We start from the raw sequence: 13,972 nt of genomic DNA on the forward strand, positions 1-13,972 counted from the left end.
ATAGTATAAACTGAGAATGATATAAAAGGTATACGTTGAGAATTTTTGCTCCTCTCATAAGTCTTTTATTATCTCTCTCTTCACCTGTATCCATACACTATCAGTAGCTGTTTTTATTAGTTTTTTTTTATGAATACTTCTATTTTTTACACAAAGATAGTATTCTAACACATTGTTCTATACCTTGCTTTTCTTCATTTAATAGAGCTTGGAAATATCTTTCCATATGAACGTTGAGAGAACTTTTTCATTCTTTTTTCATTATGTGTGATTTACTGTAGTTTATTTAACCTGTTCCTATAGATCGACCCTTGTGTGGCTTCCACTAAACAGTATTGCAAGGAATAATTTTGTATGTGTAATGATTTAATGTGCAGATAAATCTGCAGGATAAAGGTTCATAAGTGGATTTGCTGTGGCAAAGGATAAACGCATTTTTAATTTTAATAGATATTGCCAAAACACCTCTCATAAGATTTGTGTCATTTTGTGCTTCTACCAGCAATGTATAACAGTTCATATGTCCTGACAGCCAGCATCACTCTTAGACACAGGCCAAAACACTGCTTTCTAGGACTCTGTTCTCGTCCTTGGGATAAGAAGTTCATGAGAACAAGGGGACAGGTCCACCTGGATCCCATGCCCCACTTCTGGATGGTCTAGGTGTGCTGACCTGGATCATTTGCACTTTTGCCCGGAATTCTCTGCCCAGATGTTCCACAACCCACGTCCAGGGCCTGCAAGGGCCTCTTCCCTGTGCCTGTCCTTTCTAGGACCGGGGAATAAGCCACAGTCCCCATGGGGGTGTGAGGCCCCCATGGTATGGTCTGAGAAGGGTGGGAGGAGGGCTATGAGTGGCCCTCTTCCATTGAGGAATTCTGAGGAACGTGAGGATTCTAACCTTGGACCTGGCCTTCCCTGTTGTCCTGAAGCTGTGTTTGCTAAGGAAGGAGGATAGAACACCTTTGCTTTAACAGTCTGTTAGCTTGGTTTGTAATTGTGAATATTTAGACATAGGGTGTGTAGACCACCATTTGCCCTGGGTCCCACATTACTAGCAATCAGGGTTCATTGTCAGATGTGAATTTTTGCCAGTTGTGTAGTGGGAGATGGCATCTCAGGATCCTTGTGGTTTACATTACTCTTATAGGAACAAGTTTGGACATTGTTTTTTCTTAGAGTCATTTATATTTGTATATTTTTTAAGTTTTTAATTAAATTTTTTTTTTCTGGGGCACCTGGATGGCTCAGTGGGTTAAGCCTCTGCCTTCAGCTCAGGTCATGATCTCAGGGTCCTGGGATCAAGTCCCACATCGAGCTCTCTGCTCGGCAGGGAGCCTACTTCCTCCTCTCTTTCTCTGCCTGCCTCTCTGCCTACTTGTGATCTCTCTGTCAAATAAATAAAAAATCTTAAAAAAAAATTTTTTTTCTGTGATCGTTGGTCTTTTTCTTCTCAAATGCTAGAAGCTCTTCTTTTGTTAGGGAGGGCAACTTTTGTGATATGTATTACAAATGTTTTCTCTAGTTTGTCACTTGCCTTTTAACTTTGAAATTTTTTTCTCTGCAAAGCTCCTTTACACATGATTAGATTTTATTAGCACATTTTCTTTTTTAATGGGAGAGACAATAAACTTTAAAAAAATTTTTGAGCACTTGTGTGGCTCGGTCAGGTAAAACGTTTGAGTCTTTTTTTTCTTTAAAGATTTTTTAAATGTATTATTTATTTGACAGTGATAGACACAGTGAGAGAGGGAACACAGGCAGGGGCAGTGGGAGAGGGAGAAGCAGGCTCCCCGCTGAGCAGGGAGCCCGATGTGGGGCTCAATCCCAGGACCCTGGGATCATGACCTGAGCCGAGGGCAGACACTTAATGACTGAGCCACCCAGATGCCCCAGCATTTGACTCTTGATCTCAGCTTAGGCTTTGAGCTCAGGATCCTGAGTTCAAACCCCAATTCAGGCTCCACAGTGGGCATGGAAACTACAAGATTTTATTTATTTATTTGGGAGTGAGAGAGAGAGAGTGAGTGAGAGAGAACAGGAGCAGGGGCAAGACAGAGGGAGAAGCAAGCTAAGCAGGGAGCCCTATGAGGACTCGATCCCAGGACCCTGAGATCATGACCTGAGCTGGAGGCAGACGCTTAACCAAGTGAGCCACCCAGGTGTCTCCCATAGCCCCCCATTTTTTGTGGGGTATTCAGCATACAGAAAAGAGCATAGAGGCAATGTGAACACTTCAAGGAATAACTGAGGTGAAACTCCCAGCCCCTGGATGCCACTTCCACATGCCCTCTCTGGTCTGAGCCTTGTTCCTCCCCCTGTGGTAGCTGTTGCCACTGACGTGACTTCTGTGATCATAACTGCCTTGCTTTCTTTATGGCTTTCCTCAGGAGTGGGCAAAATTTTTCTGGAAAGGGCCAAACAGTAAGTATTTTAGACTTTCCAGGCCCTGTGGTCTCTGTCACAACCCTTCAGCTCTGCAGCTGTATCTCAGAAGTCGCCACAGACACAGACACACCTGTTGGGGTAGGTGTAGCTGTGTTCCAGTCGAACTTTTCTGTGGATACCGAAATTTGAATTTTATGTAATTTGCATGTGTCTTAAAATATTCCTCTTCTTTTGATTTTTCCCCCCAACTGTTTGAAAATGTAAAGCCATTCCTAGCCCGTGGGCATGGGTAAACAGATGGTGGCCAGATGGCCCCAGAGCCATAGTTTGCTGACCCCTGGTTGGCCTCCTCCATATGCATCATGAAACAGAATTGTTTAATTTTGCCTGTTTTTAAACTTTATATAAATGCAGCACGCCTCTTTCACTCAACGTTATGAGATCCATCCACATTTTCGCTTGTAGCAGCAGCTTGTCTATTATCATCCCTATATAGCTTTTCCTCATTTGCTAGAATTTATTTATCCCTTCTGCTCTTGTTGGACATTCCAATTTGGGGCTGCTACAGACAAGAAAGTACAGCGAACATTTTTGTACTAGTGGACAGGTTCGCAGGTAGCAGTCTTCCAGACCATATACCCATTACTGGAATTGCTAAGCCATAAGGTACGTACATTTCCACTTACTAGATAATACCAAACTCTTTTTCCAAAGTACTTGTACTAATTCACACCACTATCAGCAGTGGATAAGCATTCCTAGCCCTCTGTGTTTGTGCCAGCGCTTGATATTATCATACTTTTTAATTCTTGCTGATCTGGTGGGTGTTTAATGGAATCTTCCTGTGGTTTTAATTTGCATTTCCTTGATTACTTAAGGAGCTTGGGTACCTTTCATATGTTTCATAGACATTCTTCTGCTCGCTTTTTTTAGTGGGTTCTCTCTCTTCTTCTAATTATTTTGCAAAGATTCTTCGATATTCTGGGTTACTCTTTGTCAGTTATATGTGTTGCAAGTATCTTTTCCCCTTCTGTGACTTATTCTTACATTCTTCATGATGTCTTTGGGTCGCAGAAGTTCAGGACTGACCATTATTAACACTTCACAACCTGCCCTTGTCAACGTCTTGGCGTGGATCATTAGCATTTCCTTCAGCTTACCTAACACCCTCCTTTTAAATTCTCTGCAGTTTCTAAGGATTTACTTTATTCTTAGTAGTTTTATTGTTAGAGTGTGTTAAACAGCTGTAGCAAATCACCCAAAAATGTAATCCTCAAAATCAGTCAAAGTGTATTTTTACTTCTTATTTTTTCCTCCCAGAATTTTACTCTGAAACTCTTGGGCAGGAGTTTCAGGTCAGCAGGTGCTCTGACCCTTGAAGACTCAAGCAGGTGACTCTGCCATCTTCATCCTGTGACTTTGAAGGCTGCTCTTTATTCTGATGGTCAGGAAGGGAGAATGTACCTGGAGGAACACATGCGGGGGGTTTACAGGTCGGATCTGGAAGAGGTTTACAGGTCCGCCCCTCCTCCCCTTGCAGACTGTTGACTGTGAAGGAGGTGGGGGCAGTGGTTAGATTCAGTGTATATCTGAGGGTAAAGCTGACAGTATTTGCTGATGGAGATTGAGATAATGACGAAAGACATCAAGAATTTTGCTTGCCTGAGCAGCCGGAAGGATGGAATTGCCGTTTTCTGACACAGAGATTATAGAAGTAGATTTGATGGGTGGGAGATTGGTGGGGAGGGGGGAGCAGTTTGGTTTGGAACATTTGAGATCCTGTTAGACATCAACTGGAAATGTTAAGCAGACAGTTGAATATGTAAGTCTAGATTTCAGGAGAACATTTCAGGCTGGAGATTCCAGTGTGGGAGTTAAGAGCATAAAGCTGGTATTTAAAGTCAGGAGCCTCGTTGAGATCACCTAGGAAGGGAATATAGAGAGAGCATAGAGAGGGCCTGAGGATGGAGACTGGGACTACTTTTTTCTTTTTTCTGGGAGAGAGAGCACGAGTAGGAGTGGGAGTAGTGGGGCTGGGAGGGACAGAGGGAGAGAGAGAATCCTAACCAGGCTCCATGAGCTGAGCCCGCGAGATCATGACCTGAGGAGTCGGCTGCTTCATGAACTGAGCCATCCAGGTTCCCTGCCCTGGGCTACTTTATCTAATTATTTATTTTAAAATTCAATCCATTAATGTATAGTGTAGAGATAGAGTTCAGTGATTCATTTGTATATAACACCCCATGCTCATTACGTCACGTGCTCCCCTTAATACCCATAGCTCTGTGACCCCCATCTCTCCTCTGTCCTGCCCTGGGCTACTTTCAGTGTAGATTTCAGAGCTGTGGGGAAGACAGGCCTGGAAACTAAGAAAGAGTGGATAATGAGGAGGGAGGCAAATCAGGCGGAGAAAGGCAAAGAAAGTCCTTTCAAAGACCAACGGGCAATCAGCTGGGGTAAATGTGGTTCTTAGGTCAAGGAAGATGAGGACCCAGAAGTGATCATTGTTTTGAGCCCAAGAACCACATGAGGGACTGTGATCAATAGTTTCTGTGGAGCGACAGTCTGTGGAGTTACCACATGTTTTCCACTCCTGTTCTCCTGCAGGCCCCCATACCCACCTCCATTAATAACAGATGTGTGTAAGTGTGTGGGGGAGCATGTGTGTGTTTAGTTTCACAATTTCCCCACCACAGCTGCCAGAGCTTCTGTCCCATCTTCCAGGCTCTGCCATTCCCCTTCAGGTCCTTTTCTCCATTATCACCTGGGAACTTTGCGCCACTTTGACTTCCAAGACTGGTGCTAAAACCCAGTGTAAGACAAAAGGAGAACTATTTGGGAAGTCTGAGTTCTATATGTTAGTGCCCCATATTAATAGTTATGAATACGGCCAATATCCATGGTGTGTTGGGGCCAACTGTGTGTCAGTGCTGTGTCAAGCATTTAATGTTCATTAGCTCTGATCTCACAATAACCCCATGAGTTGAATATTATTATCCCAAGTTTGTAGGCAATCAGTTATTAACTGATTGGTAGAATCCTAGTAGAAGTGGTTGAGCCATCATGAGTTGTATTTCTATCAGGTAATGTGATTTTCTTCTGAAATTTCATGGTCCTGCATTTATTTTTGTTTCTGCAGAAAGGGCCAAATAAAACCCCTGTAGCTGCCATCTTCTTGACCAGCTTAGTGACCATGGCCTTTGTCCTTGTGGGCCAGGTGAATGTACTAGCCCCCATCGTCACCATCAATTTCATGCTGACGTATATTGCAGTGGACTATTCCTACTTCTCCCTGTCCATGGCTGTCGGCAGCCTGCCCCCGGTGCCTGAGTCAGTGCCCAGGGAGGGCACAGGAGCTCTCCCCTGCTCCGAGCACCTGCTCTTGGAGAAGGCTCCCAGCTATGGCTCTGAGGACACAGCACGAAGCCTCCCTGAGGGCACTCTGCTAGAGTTCACCAAAGACATGGATCAGCTTCTCCAGCTAACCAGGAAGCTTGAGAATAGCCGGCCGAGCCAAGGAGACCGTGACAGGATCCTACAAAAGAAGAAGGGGAAACGCAGGAAGGCCACCAAGCAAACCCTGCAAGATAGTTTCCTTTTGGACCTCGAGTCCCCAGCTTCCTTCCCTGCTGAGGGCTCGGATAGATTGCCTGCTGCCTCCTGGGAGGGCCAGGAGGCCTCCTGGAACAAGCAGAATGCCAGGAGTGAAGGGGTTCTGCCTAGAGGAGCACGTGCTGAACAACTTGTCCCTGAGCCAAGCGACCAGCCTATCTCAGCTGGAGAAGGTGAGTGCCTTGAAATCCCATCAGGGTCTCCTCTTTCGGGGTGACCTCACCTGCGTGGTCATCACAACCCCTTTCCATGCCCTTAGACAATTCACTCGATAGCTGAGTGTAAAATCCTTGTTAATTTTGTGTGATATTTATTTTTTAAATAAAGTTTAAAGATATTTCTTTTTTAAAGTTATATTAAAACAGCAGCTGAATTTGTAATTCTACTCCGTTACAGTTGATTTTAAACAGACATTTCTGTCTACTGTTACATGGTAGAGCTGGGAGCTATGGCTGATAATGGAAATTTATATCATTTTAATCAAAAATCATCTGCGACACAGTATCAACACAAGTGAGACCAGTGTTTCCCTTCAAGAGAAGGGGAAATGTAACAACCTGTCTGCCTTAGTGGGTTTTTGTCTGTGGAAGATGAATCTCCCAAACCAGGCAAGAGGGGATGGAGAAAAGATGGCTAAAGAACACAGCTTTGCTTTGCTTTCTCAGATCTACAAACATGGAGGCATACAGAGAGACTCTGAAAGAGGGGCTTACAGGGCATGAGAAATTCTGAGAGAAAGAATTCATAATTTTGAGTCTTCCACATTCTAGGTGCTTTACCTATTTTATTTCATGTACTGTGATATATATGACATTTTTCCATTCTACAAATGAAGACGCTGAGGCCCAGTGAGGTCACAGAGAAGTTTCCAAGCTCTGACTTCGCACAGCCGGATATCATACCCAGGTCCGTCTGAATTTGAAGCTCATTACTTCTCTCTCTGTTACCCTGCCCCGTGAGATCTATATTCACAAGTGTGAGCAGAGAGGGGGATACAGAGGGACATAGAAAGACATGTCTAAAAACAAATGCTTTATATTCTCTTGTACACTTGCTTTTCCTTCTTTGCCTCCAAATTCGTGGGAGGTTTTTAATGATAGGTGCATTATTTAAAATTTTTAATTTTATTTTTATCAAAGTAATAAACTTTGATAAAAAATAAACTTTTATCAAAGTTTAATAAGCCAAGTGGAATTAAAAGTAACCTAATTGGGGTAGGTGGGTAGCTCAGTCGGTTGAGCATCCAACTCTTGATTTTGGCTCAGCTCATGATCTCAGGGTCTTGGGATCAAGCCCCACTTTGGGTTTTGTGCTTGCATGGAGTCTTCTTGAGATTCTCTCTCCCTCTGACCCTCTCCCAGCTCTTGTGCCTGTGCGTGCGCACACACACACAAACACACATATACTCTCTCTCTAAAATAGTCTATTAAAAAATTAAAATAAAATAAAAGTCTTAAAAGTAACATAATCAGAAATAATAGTCCTCACTTTTCTATATCATTCCTTGTGCCCTTCTCTGCTCCCTGGTCCCACTCCCAGAAAATCCACCCCTCCTTTTTTAAAGATTTTATTCACTTATTTGTTAGAGAGAGTGAGAGAGAACAAGCAGGGGGAGGAGCAGAGAGAGCGAGAAGCAGGCTCCCTTCTGAGCAGGGAGCCCAATGAGGGACTTGATCCCGGGACCCTGGGATCATGACATAAGCCAAAGGCAGATGCTTAACCAACTGAGTCACCCAGATGCCCAATCCCCCTTTTAACTGAAAAGTTGCATCTTCTTTTAACCTTCATGCTACTAAATAATATATTTGCATTGTCATCTTTTGACTTCCTATTACAATAGATGAAGTTTTAACTTATTTATGCTACTCTGACTTCTCATTCAGTGTCCGAGTGTATTTATATCACAGGTTTTTTTTTTATTAAGTTCATAGCTAGTATTCATATTATCATGATTAAGTATTGCTTATCTCTGAACCATATATTATACCATATTACATCCTTTTTTGTTCAACTTTTTCTATTTCCTGAAGTTAATAATTACCTTGTTCTTTATTTGCTTAGTTTTCTGTAAAATCATTTTTCTCTAAATGCTTGGGCATATATATCAAATGCCTCTTAGTATTATTTTCCAAGTGCTCAGATTCTTCAGAAATTTAACATACTCATTTCTTCTTTTCCCTTTGTCCGATGGCACTCATCCTGTTCCAGTCTAGACTATGAGTTCTCTAAGCCTGCTACAAAACTATTATCTTGGAATTTCTCTCTTTATCACACTTCTATATCAGATCCAGGGAATAAGAGATTTTTTTGGATATAATATTATACTAGATTTTTGCTTTTTTTTTTTTTTTTCCAACTCAGCATTGAATGACCTCCCTATGTTTGAAGAATTTCCAGTGTTGTAAATCTTGAGGAGAGGCAAAACAAGGCTCCCACACTCAAAACTGAAGATGTCAGATGCTCAATTTTCCAGACTCTCCGATAGATCAGAGTTCAGCATGAGGCCAAAGCTCTGCTAATCAAACAAGCCCCTTATACCTGGAATTGGAACTGAAAATCTGAGTAAATGGGGACTTCGAGGAACTCTCTAAAAGCCTGATGGTAGCTGCAGGATGGCTGCATTCCTGGCTCCAGGGTCCAGGGCTTTCAGAATCAGAATCAGGTTCAGAATCAGCAGACTTCAGGGTCTAGACCTTGGTGCCTGCCACAGTAGTGCCCCCCGACTGCTCTGACTATAATTTTGAGTGTTGTTCTGGCTGTATAGCCTTGAAATTACTTTGCTAGCTTTCCAGCTATTCTCAGAGGGAAAGCTAGGAAATATGTTTTTACCTGCTCATTTTGCTCCTTCATATGCAATTGTGTGGGGTTTTTTTCCCTAAGGAAGAAGGGGAGATTGGGTAGCAACAGTCTATACCACAATTACCATGGTTTTAATTTCTAAGAGCTTTTGGTTTAACCTGATTTGTCCTTATGCTTTTTTTTTGTTTTTTAGATTTATTTATTTATTTGAGAGAGAGAGAGCATGAGCGGGGGAAGGGGTCATGAGAGAGAACCTCCAGCAGACTCCCCACTGAATGTGGAGCCCAATGTGGGGTTGGGTCCCAAGACCCTGAGATCATGACCTGAGCTGAAATGAAGAGCCAGAAGCTTAACTGACTGAGTCACCAGGCGCCCCACCCACCACCTTTTTAAAAATTTGAACATCATCTCATTCTTATTTTATGAGTACAATGGCTTGTATTATCTCTCTGGTAATAGTCCTTCTTCTCTCTCTAGTCTTTTCCTGCTCTTTTTACTGACCTTTGTTGTCTAGATCCTTTATTCTTTGGCTTGGTCTTTCTCTCTCAAGTTGGAGGCTTTACTAAAATATCTGTTGATCTTTCAATTTCTTTTCCTACTTAGAAGTTAAGTACTAAAAAGCTGTTTAGAAGACCCACATACTGGGCAGGGCTTGCTGATTGGGGCACCTCACTGTAGAGTGATTAGGGACTAAGCTGGCTTTTTCATAGGAGGACCCCCAAAGGTGGCTCTCTAGAGTTTTTCCTCTGGACTCTAGTTCCTCCAGAGGAGGGTCCTTTAATCTCTTGCCTCACCCAGATGGCTGCTTGCACTCAGGGAGAAGGGGGAGGTAGGGGACTTAGGGGTACCTTACTTAGGGGTACCTTACTGTGTAGGATACAGACTTTCTTTTAATTCCCTAGTTTCTAGCTCCATTTGCCCACTCTTTGCCTTGCCTGGTGTCCAAGTCCTGGCACTCACTGGTTTGATTTCTTCAGAGGAAAGGGTCAGGCAAAGAAGGAGTTGTTACCTAGCTGTGTGGGCAAAAGAAAAGCTCTTGGTGTCCAGCTATTTCAGATATGGGCTCACAGCCAAACCTCTGTACCTTACCACTTCCCAGGGACACGGCACTGCCTGGTCTTGAACTTTGCAGGGGTCTACCAGGGTGCCTTGGGCTGCTCCTTGCCAGTATCCTCTCTGTAGTTCCTAGAGTTCATTCTCTTCTACTCTGCTCACTCTGTTACCATACCTCTGTCACCTTTCCATTTTCTAAGTCTTGTTTTTATGTTTTCTTATTCTCCTCATGTTTGTGGGTTTGTGCCTGTTTAATTCCTTTTCTGTCTTCTTAGTGGGTTTTCAGGAGAGACATGTGGTCAGTTTGCAATGTTCAGTCAATGAAGTGCTCGCTGCCCAGTTGCCCAACTGTAGAAATGTCATAGCTGTTGACCACTCCCTCTCTTTTATCCTCACTGTCTGTACCTTGGTGCAGACCCTTCCCATCCATGACCTAGACTCATTAAATCTGCAAACCAGACTCTTGCTTCCCGATTCTCCCACATCCTGTTTCTCTTTCTCACTGTCCACTCAATGGTCTTTCTAAAATAAAACCCTCATCATGTCTCTCTTACTTAAAAACCTTCAGGAAAATCTAATCTCTTCCATCTAAAGTCCAAGATCTGTGGTGTGATTTGCAAGGTTCTTTACAATCCTGCCCTATATTACCTTTTTGGCCATTTTTCTCACGACAGCCCATTCTCTGTATTTCCAGTTACACTTAGATTAGTGCCCTAAACACATCTTGTTCTTTATTCCTTCCTGCCTTTGCATATGCTGTTCTGTCTTCACAGTTGCCTCACCTCCTGCTTCTACATCTGGAAAACTCCCACTTATAGTTGAAAATCCATTTGACTTTTTATACCCATTTATACCCCTTGACAAGGCTTTCCTGATTTCCTCTCCTGTGCAAGCATAACATTTGATCCATGCTAATAGTATAAATAATTAACACATTGTTTTATACATTTAGGTCAAATTTGTTTACACATTCGTTGTCAGGCCTACACTGCTGTCTGTCTTAAGGAAAAGAAATACTAGTTTCATTCCTTTACCCCTAGACTGTGGCCTTTCTTTAGTCATAAGCCATGCCTTTCCACCTTTTATTCATCACAGTATTCCTACACAGTACACAGCATGCAACAAATACTCAGAAAAGGCTAAATTGATGCGTAGTTGAGAAAATATTAGCTTAAAAATGTGAAACATGGATCAATAAAGTAGAATAGAAAGAGTTACACTATTTATTATAAGAACCTAATCTGTAGCAAACCAGATGTCACACAATAATAAGAATCAAATCACTATTGAGTAGACATTGTTGAAGTCAAATGGATCAAAAAAGATTAACTAGGGCTATATTTTATACCTTATAGCCATGAATTCCTTATTTATAACAGCTGTGCAAGAGAGATATTTCTGACTATTGAAGGCATCATCAAAGACAAAGAGGATCTGATTAAATAGAAATAAAAAACATTTGTACAACACAGTGTCACAGAAGGAAACAATTATTCTGACAAGCACAGCTGATAAAAGCATACCTTCCAATGCATATTATTTTTAAAAATAGGAAGGTCAAGATCCAGATTCTACTAAAGAGAAGTGTGCAGATGAATATGCAGTTTACACTTGAAAAATCAATGCCCAGACTCATTCATTCTTCATTCAACAAACTTTTATTGTTAAGTGTCAAATATTGTTGGTAGTTAAAAATAGCCAGTATTTTTCGAGCATGTTCCATGTTCTTGGCACTGAGATAAGCACTTAACAGATTATCTCATCTAAACTCAGAGTTTAGTCATTGTTACTATCTTTTAACAGAGGTTTAGAGAAGTTAAACATTTGCTCAGGATATGAGACACCAGAATTTAAAACCAGGTTAAATTCATTTTAGATTCTGTGCTCTTACCACTATACAAAGTGTATGCTGCTTGCTGATAGTATCTGCTATAAACTAAAAATCATATTAATTAAAAGAAATCATTGCACATCTCTTAAGCTATCAAAAATGTAAATAAAAAACAGTAGATCTGTGGTAATCAGGTATATGTACACATTGCTGGAAGCATGTCCAGTGGATTCATCCCTTCTGGATCTGTTGATTAAAGTTTTTCATCAAATTCAGGGACCCTTATTTCTGCAAATATTTTTTCTGCTCTTCTCTTTCTCTCCCATCTCTGTGGACTCCAATTGAACATTAATTGATATACTTTACATTGTCCCCCAGATCTCTGAAGCTCTGTTCCTTTTTCTTCCACCTTTTCCTCTCTGTTCTTCAGCCTGGATAATTTCTACTGATCTATCTTCAAGATCACCGATATTTTCTCCTGCCATCTCAAATCTGCCATTGAGCCCATATGGTAAAGTTTTGTTTCTGTTGTTGGATGTTCTAACTCTAGAATTTTCATTTGCTTTTTTTTTTTTTTAGATTTATTTATTTATGAGAGAGAGAAAGAATGAGTGTGTGCATGAGAGTGAGGGAGGGGCAGAAAGGGAGGAAGAGGGACAAGCAGACTCCACGCTGAGCATGGAGCCTGACTCAGAGCTGGATCTCATGACCCTGAGATCATGACCTTAGCCAAAATTAGGAGTCCAACGCTCAGCTGACTGAGCCACTCAGGTGCCTGTCATTTTATTTTTTTTTTAATGTTTGTATGTCTTTGTTGGTATCCCCTATTTTGGAAGTCATTGCCATCATTTTTTTCCTTAAAATTTTATTTGAGAGAAAGAAAGAGAAAGAATGAGAGACACAGAGAGAGAGAGAGAGAGAGAGCGTGCATGAGTTGGGGGAGGGGCAGAGGGACAGGCAGACTCCCCAGTGAATGGGGAGCCCAACATGGCACTTGATCCTAGGACCCTAAGATTGACCTGAGCTGAAGTCAGACACTTAACCAACTAAGCCACCCAGGAGCCCCTGACATTGTATTTTTATTTAATTCTTTGAACATATTTATGATACTAGCTGCTTTGGAGTCATTGTCTGCTAAACCCAACATGCAGGCCCACTCAGTCAGATTCTTTTGATTGCTTTTTCTCCAGAGCAGGGTCAATTTTCTATTTCTTGCATGTCTTGTAATTTTTGGTTGAATAACAGACAATTTAGGTAATACAGTGAGTCAACTCCTGATTCTGATATATATGTCCAAGTTTTTGTTTGTTTTAGTAAATTTCCTGGATTTGAACTATGGAATCTCTCTCTTCTGTGGTGTGTGGATTCTGATGTTCTTACTCGGTTTTTTAATTCTCGTTTTTAATTTTTAGCCTGGCTTCCTGGGGGTTGTCCTTGAGTCTACATGGCCCACAAGGCTCCACCCTCTGCCAGTGGATCTGTGTAGGTTGGGAAGCAGTCAAAGTTGCAGCTAGTTCTCCAGTCTCCCCTGACTTTTACTTTTTGCCAGTCTCTCTGGTCTCCTCAGGCAGGAGCATAGTTTTCTAGTCAGCCAGGGAAATACAGGAGATATAGTCTTTCTGTGGCTCTCTCATTTCTAGATCTTTCCATCAAATTTCTGGTTGGCCCACTGCTTGCCCTAGGTGGGTCCACAACCTCAGGCTAGCAAAGCTGAGGACTTTCCCCTCTTAATTTTCTACTGTACTCACCACATTTAGCTTATAAAGGCACAACTCAGGTTTGCTCCCTCTGGAAGCAAAACTGCTGGTTTCTGACTAGTTCCACACTGGTAAGAACTGGGATGGGGATGGAAGGCCGAGCCATAGGCTCTCACTGTTCTCACCTTCAGTCCCAGCAGTTTTTGAAAAAGAAATATTTCTTAATTATTTGTCTCCATTTGGTAAATTGTAGAGCCCTGAGTGATTGGTTTTTGTTATTTTGTCCGGTTGTATACTTACTTCTTGTGAAGAGGATTCACTGACCTCTTCACATTACCATAGCTGACAGTCCCTCTGGTTCCTCCTTCTCCCCCCCTTTCTTCTTCTCTTTTAATTTTTAATTTTTGATTTTTATTATTGCTTTTTAATTGACATAACATCTCTGGTTCATTCTCTCTGGAGAATGATCTTTTATGATGTAACAAGAAATCTAAAACTATTTAACTGCCCTGACTCTGTAAATCTATTTGGGGGAATTGTATATCAAAGAAACAACTCAAAACCAAACAACAAACCATCAGATGTGTTCCAG

At 41.8% G+C, this 13,972-nt stretch overlaps 1 protein-coding gene across 2 annotated transcripts in view; it reads left to right on the forward strand.

Moving 5' to 3' along the window:
• The window catches only part of SLC12A8 (solute carrier family 12 member 8), a 135,011-nt gene that overhangs the window by 104,876 nt on the left and 16,163 nt on the right, over positions 1–13,972 (forward strand). For both annotated transcript variants that reach the window (XM_080825078.1, XM_080825079.1), the window contains one exon: positions 5,528–6,173. In XM_080825078.1, coding sequence (XP_080681204.1) covers positions 5,528–6,173 — 646 coding nt within the window. The remainder of the gene's footprint in view (positions 1–5,527; positions 6,174–13,972) is intronic.

This window comes from Martes martes (assembly GCF_963455335.1).
Source record: "Martes martes genome assembly, chromosome: 1".
Lineage (NCBI taxonomy): Eukaryota > Metazoa > Chordata > Mammalia > Carnivora > Mustelidae > Martes > Martes martes.